At 44.6% G+C, this 19,397-nt stretch overlaps 3 protein-coding genes across 9 annotated transcripts in view; 1 reads left to right on the forward strand and 2 right to left on the reverse strand.

The window, feature by feature from the left end:
- Positions 1 to 5,178: 5,178 nt before the first annotated feature.
- Positions 5,179 to 17,562, reverse strand: CMC4 (C-X9-C motif containing 4). Of its 4 annotated transcripts, XM_088834085.1 has the most exons (4): positions 11,322 to 11,340; positions 11,184 to 11,224; positions 9,782 to 9,849; positions 5,179 to 7,484 (listed from the first exon to the last, which is right to left on the reverse strand). In XM_088834085.1, the coding sequence occupies exons 2-4, from the start codon at positions 11,201 to 11,203 to the stop codon at positions 7,336 to 7,338; spliced, it is 237 nt and encodes a 78-aa protein (XP_088690211.1). In that variant the 5' UTR covers positions 11,204 to 11,224; positions 11,322 to 11,340; the 3' UTR covers positions 5,179 to 7,335. The 4 variants fall into 4 exon arrangements, with proteins under 4 accessions (XP_088690211.1, XP_088690212.1, XP_055249471.1 ...); XM_088834086.1 differs by lacking the exons at positions 11,184 to 11,224; positions 11,322 to 11,340 and adding an exon at positions 17,426 to 17,562; XM_055393496.2 differs by lacking the exons at positions 11,184 to 11,224; positions 11,322 to 11,340 and adding an exon at positions 10,859 to 11,175.
- MTCP1 (mature T cell proliferation 1) lies at positions 11,184 to 17,563 on the reverse strand. 2 transcript variants are annotated; one of them, XM_088834084.1, is made up of 5 exons: positions 17,426 to 17,563; positions 11,744 to 11,895; positions 11,464 to 11,634; positions 11,322 to 11,373; positions 11,184 to 11,224 (listed from the first exon to the last, which is right to left on the reverse strand). In XM_088834084.1, exons 2-4 carry the CDS (start codon positions 11,846 to 11,848, stop codon positions 11,326 to 11,328), a joined length of 324 nt encoding a protein of 107 aa, XP_088690210.1. In that variant the 5' UTR covers positions 11,849 to 11,895; positions 17,426 to 17,563; the 3' UTR covers positions 11,184 to 11,224; positions 11,322 to 11,325. The 2 variants fall into 2 exon arrangements, with proteins under 2 accessions (XP_088690210.1, XP_088690209.1); XM_088834083.1 differs by lacking the exon at positions 17,426 to 17,563 and having other exon boundaries at positions 11,744 to 17,419.
- Positions 17,564 to 18,218: 655 nt separating this feature from the next.
- BRCC3 (BRCA1/BRCA2-containing complex subunit 3) overlaps positions 18,219 to 19,397 on the forward strand; it is an 86,096-nt gene continuing 84,917 nt past the window's right edge. For 2 of the 3 annotated variants that reach the window (XM_055437950.2, XM_055437952.2), the window contains exons 1-2: positions 18,219 to 18,421; positions 19,233 to 19,249. In XM_055437950.2, coding sequence (XP_055293925.1) covers positions 18,299 to 18,421; positions 19,233 to 19,249 — 140 coding nt within the window. In that variant the 5' untranslated portion in view covers positions 18,219 to 18,298. The remainder of the gene's footprint in view (positions 18,422 to 19,232; positions 19,250 to 19,397) is intronic. The other variant, XM_055437951.2, reaches the window with a different exon arrangement.

The raw sequence follows: 19,397 nt of genomic DNA on the forward strand, positions 1-19,397 counted from the left end.
GTCACTGAACAAATTTGTAGTGGCTTCTTCTGACTAAGCACTTAAAATGGGGGAACGCAGAAGTGGAAAGAGGTGTTCTGACTGGCATCTAGAAGGACACGTGGCTCAGTTATTGGCCATGGAGTCACACAGGCTCAGTCCCACAAAACTATCCACTTGTTCAGATGCCTATTCCAAACCCCGGTTGTCACCCTCTGCTGATCAACTAGGTGCACATCTGAGGTTCCCAACAATGCCTCCTTGCGTTCAACAGATTTATAGACCAGCTCACAGAGCTTGGAGGACATTTCACTTCAGTGTTTACCAGTTTATTATAAAGGATGTAGATGGACAGCCGGAGAAGGCAATGGCAAGCCACTCCAGTACTCTTGCCTAGAAAATCCCATGGACGGAGGAGCCTGGTGGGCTGCAGTCCATGGGGTCGCTATGGGTCGGACATGACTGAGCGACTTCACTTTCCCTTTTCACTTTCACACATTGGAGAAGGAAATGGCAACCCACTCCAGTGTTCTTGCCTGGAGAATCCCAGGGACGGGGGAGCCTGATGGGCTGCCGTCTATGGGGTCACACAGAGTCGGACACGACTGAAGAGACTTAGCAGCAGCAGCAGCAGCAGATGGACAGCAGCCAGGTGAAGAGGTACCAGGGTGATGTCCAGCCAGCTCTGACACCAAGAGCTTCTGTCCCCACGGAACTGCAGTGTGTTCCCTCCCGGCATGTGGCTGCATTCTGGTTCACCAACACGGAAGCTCTCTGAACCCCATCCTTTTTGAGTTTTTAAGGAGACTTCATTACACAGTGTTATAAAACACATGGGTTTCCCTGGTGGTCCAGGGGATGGGAATCCACCTGCCAAAGTGGGGGACACAGGTTTGATCCCTGGTCCAGGAAGATTCGACATGCCGCAGACCAACAAAGCCTATGGGCCTTAATTACTGAGCCTGCACTCTGGAGCCCAAGAGCTGCAACTATGGAGCCTGCATGCTATAACTGCTGAAACCCATGCACCTAGAGCCAGTGCTCTGCAGCAAGAGAAGCCATAGCAATGAGAATCCCATGCACCACAATGAAAAGTAGCCCCTGCTCACAGCAACTAGAGAAAGCCCACGTGCAGTAATGAAGACTCAGCACAACTAAAAATAAATACATAAATTATTTACAAACTCCTATATATACCTAATATCAGTCAGTTTAGTCTCTCAGTTGTGTCTGACTCTTTGGGACCCCATGGACCGCAGCATGCAAGGCTTCCCTGTCCATCACCACCTCCGGAGCTTGCTCAAGCTCATGTCCATCGAGTCAATGATGCCATCCAACCATCTCATCCTCTGTCATCCCCTTCTCCTCCTGCCTTCAATCTTTTCCAGCATCAGGGTCTTTTCCAATGAGTCAGTTTTTTGCATCAGGTGGTTAAATTATTGGAACTTCAGTTTCAGCATCAGTCCTTCCAATGAATATTCAGGACTGATTTCCTTTAGGAAAAGAAAAGCTATGACCAACCTAAATAGCATATTAAAAAGCAGAGATACTACTTTGCCAACAAAGGTCAGTCTAATCAAAGCAACTAAACTGACTGATATTGGGTATATATAGGACTTTTAAAATAATTCATGTATTTTAGTTGTGCTGAGTCTTCATTACTGCACGTGGGCTTTCTCTAATTGCTGTGAACAGGGGCTACTCTTCATTGTAGTGCACAGGCTTCTCATTGCTATGATAGTAGGAGACTTTAACACCCCAGTCACATCAATGGGCACATCTATGAGACAGAAAATCAATAAGGCAACAGAGATTCCTAAATGATAACAACAGAACAGTCACATTCAATTTATATTTTCAGGCATTACATCCAAAAAATCCAGAATACAGATTCTTTTCAAGTGCACATGGAACATTCTCTAGGACTGACCAAAAACTAGGGCACAAAACAAGCCTCAATAAATTTAAGATATATAGAAATTATTTCAAGTATCTTTTCTAACCACAATGGCATGAAACTAGAAATCAACCACAGAAAAGGAAATGAGTAAAAAATGATTACATGGAGGCTAAACAACATGATACTAAGAAACCAATGGGTCAAAAATGAAATCAAAGAAGAAATTAAAAATGCCTTGAGGCAAATAACCATGAAAATAGCCATACAAAATCTATGGGATATAGCAAAAGCATTCTTACAGGGAAGTTCATAGCAGTACAGGCCTTTAAAAACAAGAAAAATCTCAAACCAAACTCACCACCTAAAAGATTTAGAAAAACAAAGAACAAAACCTAAAGTGAGCATAAGGAAGGAGATAATACAGATGAGAGAGGAAATAAAGATTTCAAAATTTAAAAAGTCAATAAAACCTAGAATTGGTTCTTTGAAAGGGTATAGAAAATTGACAAACCTCTGACCAAGCTCATCAAGAAGAAAGGAGAGAAAATAAATAGACAAAATAAGAAATGAAAGAGGAAAAACTATATAACTCATACTGCAGAAATACAAAAGAAAACCATAGAATACTATGAGCAATTATATGCCAATTAATTTGACAACCTAGATGAAATGGACAATTTTTTAGAAACATACAGCCCACCAAAACTGAATCAAGAAGAAATAGACAACTTGAAAAGACCAATCATCAGAAATGAAATAGAATCTATAAAAAAACAAATCCAAAACACTCCCTACAAACAAAAGTCCAGGACCAGATGGCTTTAGAGCTGAGTTCTACCAAATATGCAAAGAAGCACTTATACTGATCCTTCTCAAAGTTTTCCAAAAGACAAGGGGATGGAAACTTCCAAAATTATTTTATGAAGCCACCATCACCTGATACTGAAACTAGACAAAGACACTACCAAAAGAGTCCGATATCTTTGATGAATATAGATGCAAAAATTCTCAACGAAGTATTAGCTACCTGAATCTAGCAACACAAAAAGAAAAATCATACACCATGACTAGAGAAGGACATAGGCAAAACACTCTCCGACATAAATCACAGCAGGATCTTCCATGACCCAACTCCCAGAATATTGAAAATAAAAGCAAAAATAAACAAATGGGACCTAATTAAAATTAAAAGCTTCTGCACAACAAAGGAAACTATAAGCAAGGTGAAAAGATAGCCTTCAGAATGGGAGGAGATAATAGCAAATGAAGCAACTGACAAAGAATTAATCTCAAAAATATACAAGCAACTCCTGCAGCTCAATTCCAGAAAAATAAATGACCCAATCAAACAATGGGCCAAAGAACTAAACAGACATTTCTCCAAAGAAGACATAAAGATGGCTAACACACACATGAAAAGATGCTCAAGATCACTCATTATCAGAGAAATGCAGATCAAAACCACAATGAGTTACCATTTCACGCCAGTCAAAATGGCTGCTATCCAGAAATCTACAAGCAATAAATGCTGGAGAGGGTGTGGAGAAAAGGGAACCCTCTTACACTGTTGGTGGGAATGCAAACTAGTACAGCCACTATGGAGAACAGTGTGGAAATTCCTTAAAAAACTGGAAATAGAACTGCCATACGACCCAGCAATCGCACTCCTGGGCATAAACACCGAGGAAACTAGAATTGAAAGAGACACGTGTATCCCAATGTTCATCGCAGCACTGTTTATAATAGCCAGGACATGGAAGCAACCTAGATGTCCATCTGCAGACGAATGGATAAGAAAGCTGTGGTACATATACACAATGGAGTATTACTAAGCCATTAAAAAGAATACATTTGAATCAGTTCTAATGAGGTGGATGAAACTGGAGCCTATTTTACAGAGTGAAGTCAGCCAGAAAGAAAAACACCAATACAGTATACCAATGCATATATATGAAATTTAGGAAGATGGTAATGATAACCCTGTATACAAGACAGCAAAAGAGACACAGATGTATAGAACAGTCTTTGGGACTCTGTGGGAGAGGGCGAGGGTGGGATGACTTCGGAGAATGGCATTGAAAAAAAAGTAAAAAGCCTCCAAATAACAGGAAATTCCCTGGCATCCCAGTGGTTAGGACTCCACACTTAAGAGAATGGGTTCAATCCCTGGTTGGGGAACTAAGATCCTGTAAGTTGTACAGCGTGGCCAAGGGAAAAAAAAAGTCACAAATAACAAATGCTGGAAAGCATGTGGAGAAAAGGGAGCCCTCCTATACTGTTGGTGGAATGAAAGTCGGTACAGCTGCTATGGAAAACAGTATGGAGTTTCCTCAAAAAACTAACAGTAGAGCTACCATGTGATCCAGCAACACTCTTGGGCATATATCCGAAAAATATGACAACTCTAATTTGAAAAAATACATGTACCACTATGTTCATAGGAGCACTATTCATAATAGCCAAGTCGTGGAAACAACCTAAATATCCACTGAATGGATAAAGATGTGATACATACGTAGTGGACAACTTCTCAGCAATAAAAAGAAATGGAATTTTGCCATTCGTAGCAACGTGAATGAACCTAGAGATTATCATACTAAGTGAAGGAAGTCAGGAAAAGACAAACACCATGTGATATCACTTATATGTAGAATCTAAAATATGGCACAGAGGAACCTATCTGCAAAGCAGGAGACTCATGGACACAGAGAACAGACCTGAGGTTGCCAAGGGTGGGGGATGAGACTGGGAGTTTGGGATTCGGTAGATGCAAAACTATTATATTTATTATGGATAAACAACAAGGTCCTAATGTATAGCACAGGGAACTATATTCAGTATCCTGTGATAAACCATAAAGGCAAAGAATATGTAAAAGAATGTATATATGTGTATATCTGAATCAGTGTGCTGTACCACAGAAATTAACACATTGTAAATCAACTATACTTCAATAAAAATTAAAGAAATAAGAAGAAAAAACTGAGACTAGCCTTGAAAACTCCTTGAGCAGACAAAACCAGTTTAGTCACACAAGCAAGGCTTAATTTAACTCTGGGAGACTAACCTGACCTAGGTCATTTCTTGCTTATGCTTCTGAAAATCCTAAGACAAAATTGACCTGTTTCCAAGGCTGATATGAGGTAACTGCTGACCAATTCCCTACCGTTTAGGAAAATTCTAATAATATAAGCAATCACTGTGAAGAAAAAACAGTCACTGCTCTCATACTATGTAAACTACTTTATAACAGTACACCCCTGGGCCTCATTCCATGTTTTGGTTTAAGTGCTCTTTGTTTACCAACTGTCTTTTTGGTGTGTGTGTAATAAACATTCATTAATTACTACTTTGATGATTAATTGACTTTGTTATTTTTCTGTGATTTTTTTGGTAAATTATTCATTTATTTAAGTTGTGCTGGGTCTTCATTGTTGTGTGGGCTTTTCGCTAGTTACAGCAAGCAGGGGCTACTCTCTAGCTGCAGTGGACAAGTTTCTCATTGTGGTGGCTTCTCTCACAGAACACAGGCTCTAGGGCACTCAGGCTTCAGCAGTTGTGGTGCATGGACTTAGTTGCTCCTCAGCATATGGAATCTTCCAAAATCAGGGCTTGAATCTGCGTCTCTTGCATTGGCAGGTGGATTCTTATCCACCACACCACCAGGGAAGTCTTTCTGTGATCTTTTGACAAATCACAAAGATCACCATTGATTGTGACAAGTCACAGTTGATTAAATCGTTGGTCATTGGTGGTTGAACTTAGTCTTATTCAGCCTCTCACCCATCTTCCCTCCTCAGAGGTCAGGGTGGGGGTGCAAACTGAAAGTTCCAACCCTCTAACATTGGAGCTTGGTTCCCCTGGCAACCAGCCCCCATCCTAAAGTTATCTAGGGGATTTCAAAAGTATCCTCATTAACATAACCAAAGACACTTTGATTGCACTTGTTCAGTAGCTAAGTCCGGTCTGATTCTCTGTGACCCCATGAACTGCAGCACACCAGGATTCCCTGGTGTGTTTCTTCTGGAGTTTGCTGAAACTCATGTTCATTGAGTCGGTGATGCCATCCAACTATCTCATCCTCTGTTGCCCTCATCTCCTCCTGCCCTCAGTCTTTCCAATGAGTCAGCTCTTTGCATCAGATGGCCAAAATATTGGAGCTTCAGCATCAGTCCTTCCAATGCATATTCAGGGTTGATTTCCTTTGGGATGGACTGATTTGATCTCTTTGCAGTCCAAGGGACTCTCAAGAGCCTTCTCCAGCACCACAGTATGAAAGCATCAGTTCTTCAGTGCGAAGCTTTCTTTATGGTCCAACCCTCACATCTGTACATGATTACTGAGAAAACCATAGCTTTGACTATATGGAGCTTTGTCGGCAAATTGACGTCCCTGCTTTTTGATACACTGTCTAGGTTTGTCATAGTTTTTCTTGCAAAGAGCAAGTGTCCTTTAATTTCACGGCTGCAGTACTGTCCTCAGTGACTTTGGAGCCCAAGAAAAGAAAATCTGTCACTGTTTCCACTTTTTCCCCATCTATTTGCCATGAAATGTTGGGTCTGGATGCCATGATCTTAGTTTTTGAAAGATGAGTTTTAAGCTAGTCTTTTCACTCTCCTCTTTCACCCTCATCAAGAGGTTCCTTAGTTTCTCTTTGCTTTCCCTGATTGCACTTTAAACTTAGGAAATTCTAAGAGTTTTAGGAGCACAGTCGAGGAATGGAGATAAAGACCAAATATATATTTTGTTATAAAGAAAGCAGCTCTTTTGCCCTTTTCCTATTTGCCCATTTCTGGTTCCCCTGTAACCTTAAAAGGACCTGATCATAGGAATGATATCACCAGGCAATTTAAGCAAACTCCTGACTTATGTTCTCCTGAATGCACACCATGCCTCGCCTAACTTGTTGATTCTTTTCCTAGAGAGAAGTAGGTAGGCCTCCGCCCCCAGTAACCCCCATAAGTAATCCTGCCAGCAAGATAACATCTGAAGAGTTAGCTAGTCTGTACACCAACCTCCTGCTTCAATGATTCCCTGAGATTCTTCCCCCTTTGCCCTGTAAAAGCTGTCATGGCTGATCAGAATCTTCAGAATTGGAGTGAGGACAAGAGTCCACCTCCTCCCCAGCTTGCCTGCTTTTCTACTGACACATGACCCTCCACTGTCACCTTTCGAACAAGCAGTCAAATCTGCCTTTAGTAACAAGAAAGCAAACTATCACATATACCAAACCAAAAATGTTCACTGAAAAGATTTATTTTAGCAGCTCAGTTTTATCACATTCTACACATTTGTTCAATATATTTATATTTGTTCTGCATAGATGGCATATTAACTTTTATAGTTGACTTTTTCATTGGATATTTGCTGCTACCTGGCCTGAAGAAAGAGTCAGGAGGATAAATAAAACCCGCATAGTGGAAACGTATAGCAGCGTTTCGGTTCTCGGCAGAACTTTACTGTGGTGTGTGCTTCAGTGTCTGCTTTTCTTCCTCTTCTTTCTCAAATCCTGAGCAGATGAGAGATCTTCCCTTGGGATATCGAGCACAACACTTACGCAGTTCTTCGATGACAGCCTGACACTTAGATTCCATGTAGTTGTTGGCTGAAAAACAGAAAGTCAGACCCTAGTCATGATCTCATAGAACTCATGCATAGGGATGTTAAGACCTGAACTTCCTGGTCCTTTTCACCTTAATGTACCTACAGACATGGAAGAAAGAGGATGTAACCACATCCACTGAATTCTTTCTGATTTAGAGACCCACTGACAGCTTAATAAGGAAGAAAAGTATGATTTACAAAGTGCTTGGAAGATATTTTCACATCTAATTTCCTTTTCTTTAAGGCTGATTACTTATGTGCCTTTTACTTGGGCAGAGGATTCTAACCTCCTCTCTTTTTTTTTTTTAGGGATGAGTCACTAATCCCTTGTACATTAGTTTGCACTCAGTTTAAGGTGGCTGCTGGATGTTCCCAAACAAACCTTTGCATTAGGGGTTGAAAAACTTCAGCCTCAGGGTTGAATTCCACTCTTTTAACAGCTGAGCTAAGAATAAATTTATTTGGGGGCTTCCCAGGTGATGCTAATGGTAAAGAACCCACCAGCCAATGCAGGAGACATAAGAGATGCAGGTTCGATCCCTGGGTTGGGAAGATCCCCTGGGGAAGGGCATGGCAACCCACTCCTGTATTCTTGCCTGGAGAATCCCCATGGACAGAGGAGACTGGTGGGCTATAGTCCATGGGGTCGCACAGAGTCAGACATGACTGAAGTGACTTCCCATGCATGAGCTAAGAATGGTTTTTATAGAAGGTTGTAAACACACACCCACACCCACAGCCACATACACCCACCTGAAGACCTCCTGACCTCCAAAGCCTAAAATGTTTCCTGTTAGGTAGGTCCTTTACATAAAACATTTGCATATCCCTGCCAAAGATAGACCCTAAGTCTAGGAGGACTTGATCTAAAAGTTCTAGGTAAGCTGCAGTTGATTTGAGTCCCCCAGTACTAAAATGGGGTGCATGGGAGTTAGTCTGGGATAGGAAAAACAATTTTGATCAGCAAGAGTATGGTTGGGCAGCTAAGTCCAGGTTTGGACCTAGAACAAAGGAGTTCCAATCATCACTGTGCCCCTTACTAGTTCTGTCTGGACAAGTTACAAAGCTTATATCCATCTCACGGGTGAAAGGATTAAGTCAATGTTATTTAAAGCCCTTTCAATTGCAATTGTCATCCAGGGAGTATTTAATGGTCTCTATTTCAGTCCTTCCAGCTCTCACTGTAGCAAGGGGGTGTAACCAGCTCTTTAGCCATATGATGCTAATTCAAATCAGGAAAGAATCAGAATCACCTAAGAATTTATCTGGGAGAAGAAATTGCAAAGAGCATTCTTTGTGGGCAGGCGGGCGGGGGGTGGATGATCTGGGCCTATGGTAGTGAAAGCATGGAGTCCTAACCACTGGACTGCCAGAGAATTCCCCTTCCTTTTTCGTCAATTTGGAGAAAGGAAAGAAAAGGATGAATAAAATGGCATTCTTATTTTCCATTAACATTTCAGACTAAAAGATTTTTAAAATATTGCTTGCATCATAAATGGAAAAGTCCAAGAATGAAAGTTAAAGGTCAATGGAAATACACAAACAAGGGTTTTCTTTGGTGGTAAGTCTTTGGGTGAATTCTGAACATTTTCTCCTTTTGTTTTTATGTTTTCATGGGCATCCATGTCTATTACTTTAATAATGGGAAAAATGATAAATCAGTTTTCAAATTCAGATAGCCTTGTAGCTTTCTGTTAGTAATAATTGGCTGATTTATAAAACTAAAATCCTCTAGCATCTGGTCCAACAAAATGGACAAATCATATCAAATATACTTTAGCTGAAATTAACTTTTGCCTTTAAGAGTTAGTTGCGGAATCCCAATTGTATTTTCACCCCCACACCTTCTAACCTGATTGCTCTTAAAAAGTGAGTTGTCGGCCACCAAAGTGAGTTGGTAAAGTATGACCAACCCATTTAAAACTAGTCTCTTTTAAAAAGGATTTTGCTCAGCTTAGTGATTCTCAACTCTGGCTGTGTATTAAAATCACCTGGTTAACTATTTCGATTGAGTCCTACCCAGACCCCAGCTGCAGAGAGGGTGATTTAATTGTTCCAGGCAAGTTTTTTAAGTTCTCCAGGTGATTCTAAACATACAACCAAGATTTGTTAACCCTAAGCTTAGGTCACATTGCTTTATTTTCTGCTATCTTTGGTGATGAGGAAAATCTTGAGGATAAATTACAGAAATATTATATTCTGAGTGGAGTTAGTATTGTCTGCTGATAAAAAGAACAGTTGGTCTCTTGTTAGTTCACAGATAAAGTGGAAACATAGAAAAAGCATTTAACATACTACCTTGTAAACATTTCTGTATTTCACAGGCTTGTTTCTGGCACGGATCCTTCTGTGGCATATCCAGAAAACTAAAATAAGAAAAATGATTTTTATTTTGTTTTTATACATAAAGACTTTAAAGCCCCTCTAGATGGAATTTTCTTCTGAGACAAGCAGTATGCTCTTACAATTGCTGGAAAACAATTACACTAAAACGTTCTTCTCATTCAGAGGATGAATATGCTGTATTTGTATAATATTCCATTTGGCTTAGAAGATATAAATAGCTTGAAAAAAAAAACCCTTGAATTCAACTCATCTTGACCACTGTAAACCAACATTGGGCTAGAGGGAGCCAGAGCTGCAACCTGACGGCTCTATGACTTAACAGAACCACCTTTATAAATGATTTAACTCCTTGAGTCTTTTTCCTTATTATTAATGTGTAAAATAGGGATCATACCTACCTGAAAGCACTGATCAGAGGATTAAATGTCATAAAGGCGATAAACTGCATAGAACAATGCCTGAAAGGCAGTAAGGACTGAACACATGATAGCTATTATTCCCGAGATTTTTTAACAAGTAAAACCTTACTTTTAATGTACATAAAGTGCTATGAATATTTTAACTCAGGAAATGTCTTTATCGGGTAGTGAATCAGCAATATTCAGTGCTATTATTACTTCCTGAGAAAGGTGCTAGGTAAGCAGTTAAATTTTTTCGTGGAGTTCTTACAAAAACCAACTTCAGATATTTGAAACCAGAGAATAAACTTAAAAAAAAAGTGCCCCTGATTCTGATCAGCTACTTCTAATAATGTGAAGACACCATTTCAGAAAGGAAAAAGGCCCAGGAGCCTTGGTAGCTATTTCATGAATGCAAATAATCTCCTTTTTCTCTTTTTTTCCCCCTCAGAGCCCCCTAACTTCTCAGTAGATCTGAGTTAGGTCAGTACTGGGATGGGAAACACTGGCGCAAAACCTAGGATATTTACAGGATGGGAGAAGGAAAGGCAGGTGAATTGCTGCAGGGCAAATAAGCGACAAAGAGATGCTGATGCTGCTAGCAGTTGCTCTCTTCTCTCTAAATCAGTACCAAGTCCTTGGTGATCGGGGCATCTGTTCTGTAGCAGGTGCTGACTTTTGTGGGATTCATCAGATCCCAGGTCCAGCAGATGATGTCCGTTAACGGGTCTATGGCAATTTCCAAAGGAGTCAATGGCAAGTTACGTATCCTAACTACGTGCTTGTGTTGGCTTGCTTTCTGCCTGCATAACCCTTCCTCTGCAGTTCCACTTTCCGTGTTCTTCATGGCCCTTTCTAAACTTCTGTGTTCTTGAGCAGTTTTTCACCCCATGCCCCCCCACCCCAGGCCCACAGGTGGGTGCACTGCAGTGGTGAATGTCGTGATTGTCATTTACTGAACAGAACAGTGGAGCATCTCTTCCTAGAATCCCAGCACCTGGTGGGGTGAAAAAGAAAAGATCATTAGCATCACCACGATCAGAGTGAAAAAGAAGTAGTATAGGGTAGGGACCGGGGAAAGAGAAAATACATACCCGGTTAATCATCAGGCAAAAGCTTAAGTAACAGCTCCTGTACGCCCCTGACCTGCCAGAAAAAGAAAAGTTTATAGAGTACTCTGTCATAAGAGGCCCAGGACAATGAAAAATAAAAAACATGATTAAGCAACAGGCCTACCATTAAATGATGCTGGATTTGCCACAAGCGAGAGTTGTTGTCCATGTAGCGCTCCTCGGGGTAGAGTTGCCACATGAGAGGTAGCTGGGAGGTGAGAAGGTGGCTTGGCCTGGCTGCGTCACCTAAAGGAACCTGAACTTGCTGAACTCGTGCCCTTAGGAAGCTCGTCTCCTGGTGGAGAGAAGCGATCACACAGAAAACCAGAGACTTCAGGATGGTGCGACGGATGTGCTTGAAAGCAAAAAATCGATCAAGAAATCCACAAAGGAGAAACAATTACCTCTTCCAGGACGGCCACCCACGTGCGCTGGTACTCGTCGCGGTAGACACCCTCTTGGTGAACCCAGAGGCGATCGGGTGGGGCCCCCACATCCTGTCCTGCCATCCTGGGCTTTGGGGTCCAATGCTAGCCCTGCTTTTCTCCACCTAAGCCTGCAGCACCCGTGCACAGGACACAGGTGTGACTTTGGGCCTTGGACTGAACAGACCCATGAGCCAGGGGACCTGGAACTAGCAACCACCAACTAGAAGCCAACCTCTTTGATGCCTACTCACGCCATCTACACCGAACATGGGGCATCTGAAGCTCATGGCCAGTTTGAAACTCAGGGCGGAACCTTGGGTGAGGCTGCTGACGGCAAAGCACTTGAGAACTCTGGGAGGGAAGAGGTTCTGGGGACATGTAGGAACAGCGCTATGGGAAGCCAGGGATGGGGGGTGGTCTCGCAGTCTGCATTCCATAAGCAGCATCGGACAAAATGTAGTGAGCCGTGGAGTATGCACAGCAGTGCACAGAAGGATACACTTACTGGGGCAGGAAAGCAGTAGAACAGATGCATGCATGCCATCTGTCCCCAAGTAAAAGCACTTTCCAAGCAGTTTCCATCTTAAAATGTAAGACTGTGCAGGTCAAGTCATGTAATCATGTGTGTGGCTTTCTAAACGGCAATCAGAATTTTGTTTTAAAGGGCAAACAACCTATTTAGCAGTTTTCTTAGAAAGCGTACTTATAGGGGCTAGGCATTTCCAGAAGGCAGTTTTCTTTTCAGGGAAAATATATAAGGTCACATCATCGAATGTTTCAGTTCCAAGAGACTCTGGGATGGTGATGGTTCAGAGTTGAGAGACAGCAAACGAGAGTTACCCATCTCGTTTCATTTTAATGCTTTGGGGTGTCACGGGAGCCCATTTCCCCACAGACGGGTGGCTTTACATTCTGTTTTCCCAAGTCAGAAGAGCAGAAAAGCCCACCTGCTCTTTGAGAGGTATAAGCGAAGCACACCTTCGGGCCCAACTCTTCCATAACACAAACTCAGCTCTACCGTAAGGATCCTCTGCCCACTTCTGGATCAGATTTCAGGGTCTCACATTAACTCGACCTGCATTTTGCAGGAATGAACCTTTGGGGGCCAGGTTACAGCATCATGGGGTGGCTTCCCTGGATGTCTACATTGGGCAGGGTGCAGACATGCCATTGGGGAATCCACTCCAGAAAAACAAAGGCCTTCTATTCCCACTGGGTGACCATTAGGTAGGAGAGGGACTGAAATACGGCTTGGGAGGTTGCTAAACCCTCAAAATGAGATTGTCAAGAGCAAATAAGAAGCCAGAACGCAGGGTGAAGTCCGAGAGGAGAACTAACTGAGCTGAACCCAGCCTTCTTTGCCAGAACAAGCTGAGTCTGATTTGTTGTTTTCCCTTAACATTGTTAGTTTACCTTCACTGAAAGGTAGGTGGAAATATGTTTGAGAGAGGGAGGAAATGGTTTGATTGGCGTGAATGATTTAGAAGCATCACAGTTGCTTTGCCCATTGTACCCTGAGTGGACCTAACTCTGAGCCTATCATACCTTTTGTCTTATAAGTAAGTAAGTGTTAGTCGCTCAGTCGTGCCCGACTCTTTGTGACCCCATGGATGGCAGCACACCAGGCCTCCTTGTCCGTCACCAACTCCCAGAGTTTACCCAAACTCATGTCCATTGAGTTAGTGATGCCATCCAACCATCTCATCCTCTGTTGTCCCCTTCTCCTCCTGCCCTCAATCTTTCCCAGCATCAGGGTCTTTTCCAATGAGTCAGTTCTTCACTTCAGGTGGCCAAAGTACTGGAGTTTCAGCTTCAACATCAGTCCTTCCAATGAACACCCAGGACTGAACTCCGTTTGGGTACATTGGTTGGATCTCCTTGCAGTCTCCCTGTTCACTCACCTATAATTCCCAGGCCTCTCTGCCTATCTCAATGCTATGACCACAGAGGGTACATGTCTGCCTCCTTGATGAAAACATCTTGCCTCTGATGACTACTGAACATTTATGTCTAAAAGTCACATTTTGGCCACTGATTATAAATCGCTTTGCATTTCGCTCTGCTTATTTCACAAGTCCTGTCCCCGCCCCACCCCGATATAGTATTATAAGCACCTAGACAGAAGGAATAACACAGTACTGGGCAGTACTGGGGCACTGTGAGCCTCAAATACTAGTCAGTGTTCCTGGGAGTGGATGGACACGGTATGCTGAGTAGACAGACAAAAGGCCATATAAACATGGGTAGAGAGTGGTTCATTCTCTGGGTCAATTAGATAGCTGTTAGTTATTTTGTTCAAAGCCTTTTTTTCCATTTAGCAGACACAACTATTCTGCCTCTTCCCTGCCTCCCGACCCACAGCTCTGGAAAGGAGCGATCCAAGAAAAGAAAAACAGTAAATAGGAATGTCAAAAAGAGAGTCAAGTCGGAATTTTGATACAGAAGAAATCGGTGTGTTCCCCCCACCCCCCTTTAAAGTAGAAACCCAGTGTTGAGGGTTTTAGGGCCAACTCAACTTCACAGTCAGGTCCTGGCAACAACTAACAGATTGCCACACTGACATTTACATGTTTTGAAGGAAAAGCAAATGTTTACTGGTTACCCTGACTTTGAAAGGAGATACTTCCAGCAGAATAGAGGGCCAACCAATTGGATGGGCTAAGTTATGAAGAATCACTACCAAGAGGCCTGTGAACCTCTGCAAAATATTCTTAGAGGAAAGGCACCGCATGTACTGTTGTGACCCACAGGACAACATGCTGGGCGTCGGTGGGGTGAGCCTGGGGACAAGCCCCAGCACACAGCCCTGGACTCCCACTCAGAGACACGTGATGGTCCAGTGGAAGGCAACTGCAGGGATCAAGGGACTGAGAAGCTGCCCTGTGAATGCAAATCAACAAGAACCTCAGCTGAGAAATGCAAAGGCTCAGTGAGAGATATTAAGAACAAAGCCCCCAGAATCACTGGAGAAGGCAATGGCACCCCACTCCAGTATTCTTGCCTGGAAAATCCCATGGACGGAGGAGCCTGGTAGGCTGCAGTCCATGGGGTCGCTAAGAGTCGGACACGACTGGGTGACTTCACTTTCATTTTCACTTTCATGCATTGGAGAAGGAAATGGCAACCCACTCCAGTGTTCTTGCCTGGAGAATCCACCGTCTATGGACATGACTGAAGCAACTCAGCAGCCCCAGAATCACAGGCTGTATGAATGGAACACAGTCTTCCTAGAGGTGATCCTTGGAACGCTGGCCCCTAACTTTTTCTTGGTCAAGTAAGTTTGGGAATCTTAGGGAAGCATAAAGCACCGAAGGATAATAAAAGCTCTGGCAAGTTATGTAGTCAAGAAACTTTAACATTCCCCCCAATTTATCTGACTAGAGAACATTCTTCTCTATATGACACTTGTGCATAAACTTCAGGGCCCTGTGAACTAAAATGAATCTCTGAAAACCTCGAGATAAACTTAGGTACAAAGTGCAATACAATACACGGAACATAACCCTGTTCCACTCAACTCAAGGAATACTGTTCCACTCAACTCAAGGAATACTACCAGATGCAAATTCAAGTGGACTCAAGTGTTTACAGGGACTTCCCTGGCAGTCCAGTGGTTAAGAGTCTGTTCTCCCAATTGAGGGCACATGGGTTCCATCCCTGGTTGGGGAACAAAGGTTCCTGCATGCCTCACGGTGTGGCCAAAAAAAGTGTTTATATTCCTTCATTACCCATGAATGTAGGGCTTCCCAGGTGGTGTTCATGGTAAAGAATCCACCTGCCAATACAGGAGATGCAAGAGACGTGGGTTCGATCCCTGGGTGGGGAAGATCCCCTGGAGGAGGAAATGGCAAGCCACTCTAGAATTCTTGCCTTGAAAACTCCATGGGCTGAGGAGCCTGCCAGGTTACAGTCCATGGGGTCACAAAGAGTCGGACATGACTGAACGACTAAGCATACCCATGAATACACTAAAAACGATTGCCCCCATGAGGGTTACCTTGATGGTAACCTGAATATGACCAGGGACCTCACTGGCCTAGATAGAACATTTCTTAGTAAGGTGGTTTGTAAAGTATTTTAAATAGATGACAGATCACAAAGAAGGACTTCCTTAGGTATGTAAGTAAAACCATTATTTTTCATGTATTGAATGAATTATTGTCTTTTTAAAAATTTATAATTTGGTTTAACTTCCAGGTGTTTGAACAGCTTTCAAACATGAATCAGTCGAATACACTTATTTTATTTGAAGTGAATTAATAAACTCATCTAATTACAATGAGTGAAGTTATTAATATCAAGAATGCCAGCACTGGAGTCAGCCTGGCCTGTATATGAATGCTGGTCTTGCAACTTACTAGCTCTGTGACCTTGGATAAGCTAAGCTCTCTACACTCCAGCTTTCTAAATGTTAAATGATAGAGAACATATTGATCATGATTGTCAGCACTTACTTAGCAGTTTCTACATGTCTTATATATATTGACCCTTGCCATCTTCACAATCACTCATTAGATACTATGATTACCTTCACTTAAAGATGACTGAAGTAAGGCGCAGAGAAGTTAGCTAACTTGCATGAGGTAACACAGCTAGAAGTTGCAGACGCTTTTTCCAACTGGGGCAGTTTACACATATGAGACATAGAGATGCTTCGCAGTCTAGCACACAATAACCTTTGACATAAATGTTAGGTTTTTTTTTCCTACTCCAATTAAACTTTAGAGCTGTCTAATGCACCCATGAGCATTATAAAAGAGAATGTCAATGTTGAATGTGAGATTGACTAACACCAATCATTGACAAAAAGTGTTTTTCTTTTCTTTCAGTGCGGCCTATAAGTGGTTATAAACGGAAGAAGTCCCATCAGAAAACAGTAATAACAGCCATTCGTGCACCATCAGCGCAGGGCACACTAGCCACAAAGAGCAACTGAAAAGAATATATGCTGTAAAATCGAAGCTTAAGAGCAAAATCGGATAGGTCGAGTGTAATCGCACACTTGAAATGTCGCCCCTGCTTCATCATTAGCAAAATGAATAGTGGAAGGATCTGCAATATGATTCCTAAACTTTAGGTAAACAATGGAGGTTGCTGGCATGGATGTTCCTGATAGTTCCACGGGACATTGGCCCTGTTTGTGGGGAGATTGGGGTTGGAACTGACTTGGGAGAAGAGCAAAGCATCAACACGTCCTCCAGCAGCACCCTGGGCGTGTTCCCTTTCCAGTACTGGCCTGTTCGCCTGGCTCCCAGACTACACACGAAACCGGTCAAACCAACAGGCACTGACCGGCTGTAGTGGCAGCACGGCATAGATTGTCTGATTTAGACTCGTTCGAGAACCCGCGTGTAATTTCTAGCCGTGGCAGTTGAGAGATGCGTACTTCCCTTATGGCGTGTTTATCACACCTCCAAAGAAAATGACTTTTACTGGGTCTGATATCACCGAGACAAGGCGAGCTGAGGAAACTCGTGCGTATCTGCGGCGATCTGAGACACATCCGACCTCGAATCGAAACTTGAATTCCCCTTTCCCTTTCCCTGTATCGAACACAGAGATACCTAAAAGCCTTCGGAGAAAGTAGCAACCACCAAGCTTAGGAGTGATAACTTTTCAGATACAGTGTAGCACTGTTTCTGCCAAGAGGTTACTCACATGAATATAGTGTTTCTTGGGCTAATTAATCCGCCTCAAGAGCAGCGAGGCTACAACTTCAGGTCACCCACCCCGGGCCACTCAAGCCGAGATCGGGACGTGAGCCCGGGGCGAGCCGAGGCGCATTCCGAGCCGAGGTCACCGAACCGAAGTTACCGGCTGGTTACCGGAAGTGGTCCAGTGAAAGAGTGGTCCCAAATTCAAGGCCCCTAACTTGGAAACAAAATAAAAGAAAACCTTAACTCGGGACCCAATTTCCAAAGAGCGTGCCCTGGGCGCGAGAAGGCCGGCGGGGGCAGCGATGCCGCTGGCGGGAGGTCCCCGGAGCGTGTAGGCCGCGCACGGCTCTTCTCGGCAGGCGGGCAAAATGGGCGCCGGCGAGCAGGAGGCGCCGGCCCGGCCGTCCGCCCGTTCCTCACACACCACGTCCGCCCGCGGCCAGACAGCGCCGCCTCCCTGCCGCCCCCCGAGCCCGGCCCCACGTCCTGCCCGCGGCCGGCCACCGCCCTCCGCCCCGACGGCCACGCCTGCCTCAACCGGCGCGGGCGTTTCCCAGGTGCCGCTGGGCCGGCCCCGCCCCCGCGCCCCAACCTCCGCCCCCCGCGCCCGCCCGCCCCGCCCCGCGCCCCAGGCCCCGCCCCGCCCCAGGCCCCGCCCCCAAGCCCCGCCCCCCAAGCCCCGCTCCCGCGTCCCAAGCTCCGCCCCCGTGCGCCCAGCCGCCAGGCCCCAGGCCCCGCCCCCACGCCCCAAGCTCCGCCCGCGCGCGCCCGGCGCCCCAGGCCCCGCCCCGCGCGAAACCCGCCCGGCCCGGCTGAGCGGCGGGTAGGCCAGGCCCGAGCTGGCCGAAGGCAGACGTGAGCGGGCCAGGGCAAGATGGCGGGGCAGGTGGTGCAGGCGGTGCAAGCGGTCCACCTGGAGTCGGACGCTTTCCTCGTGTGTCTCAACCACGCTCTGAGCACGGAGAAGGAAGAGGTGATGGGGCTGTGCATTGGGGAGGTAAGTCACCCGCCCAGCCTGGCCAGGACCCTGCCGAGCGGTCCCCCCACGTCCCCGGGTGGCTGCTGGCCGCGCCCAGGGCTCTGGAGGCCACAGGCCCCCTCGGCTCGTCCTTGGATAGGTCCTTCCCCTTCCCTCTGCTCGCCGAAAGCTTCTGGAGCCTTTCACAAGCCCCCAGCGGTCCCCATCAAGGCTTGGGGAGCGCCGGGGGGTGGGGAGGGAAGACTTGTATTTTCTCCTGGGTGTGCTCAGTCCTGGCCGACTCTTTGCGACCCTGTGTATTGCAGCCTGCCAGGCTTGTCCGTCCGTGGCATTCTCCAGGCAAGAATACTGGAGTGGCTTGCCATTTTCTCCTCCAGGGGATCTTCCCTATCCAGGGGTCGAACCTGGGTCTCCTTCATCTCCTACATTGGTAGGCGGGTTGTACTGTGTGGCTTTTCTTTAGATCTAGAGTTACCACCCCAGTGACGAAACCCGCGAGTCAGACCAGAAAGAATCTGTTATAATAATGACATCAGTGTATTAGGAAGCAGGCGTCCACGATTAGGGCCTTCACTGTTCCCTCTAGGAGTCATTTTGAGTGCATCAAATAACTTAAGACAGGTGAGGCTTTCCAAGACTCCCAAATATCTGCTGCGTTAAATATTGCAGAGGGCGAGAGACCGAGCTTTCTTGTTGACAATCCGAAGAGTTGTCCAGGCTTTCATGCTGCTGTACAGGAGCCTATCACCTGATTTTCATTTTGTCTGCATCGTGTACCTCTAATACAGTTAATGTGATCAATAATCTTTTCTGCTCTTTCCCACTCTAGTTAAATGATGACTTAAGGTAAGACTCTATTTGTTTATTCCTATCTTTTGATCTCTTTGTTATTGTTAACGCCAAATTATCACAGCTTTCCCAGTATTTTGGACCGGTTGTATTCTAACTTACTGTGATGACTCTGGAGCTGCCTCAGTAACCCAGTTTCAATTCC

The sequence above is a fragment of the Moschus berezovskii genome, chromosome X (genome assembly GCF_049115385.1).
Source record: "Moschus berezovskii isolate FMDL1 chromosome X, NW_MosBer_1.0, whole genome shotgun sequence".
NCBI classification, from domain to species: domain Eukaryota; kingdom Metazoa; phylum Chordata; class Mammalia; order Artiodactyla; family Moschidae; genus Moschus; species Moschus berezovskii.

What these genes read in the sequence shown, in the direction of transcription:
- CMC4 (XM_055393496.2), bottom strand. Translation starts at nt 10,881, where the DNA reads ATGCCCCGATCACCAAGGACTTG. An exon ending in CCCCGATCACCAAGGACTTG is followed by an intron (nt 9,850 to 10,858) that starts GTACTGATTTAG and finishes TTCTTATTTTAG; the next exon opens with TTTTCTGGATATGCCACAGA. An exon ending in AATACAGAAATGTTTACAAG is followed by an intron (nt 7,485 to 9,781) that starts GTAGTATGTTAA and finishes TCTGTTTTTCAG; the next exon opens with CCAACAACTACATGGAATCT.
- MTCP1 (XM_088834084.1), bottom strand. Translation starts at nt 11,848, where the DNA reads ATGGCAGGACAGGATGTGGGGGCCCCACCCGATCGCCTCTGGGTTCAC. An exon ending in GGGTGGCCGTCCTGGAAGAG is followed by an intron (nt 11,635 to 11,743) that starts GTAATTGTTTCT and finishes TCTCTCCACCAG; the next exon opens with GAGACGAGCTTCCTAAGGGC. An exon ending in AAATCCAGCATCATTTAATG is followed by an intron (nt 11,374 to 11,463) that starts GTAGGCCTGTTG and finishes TTTTTCTGGCAG; the next exon opens with GTCAGGGGCGTACAGGAGCT.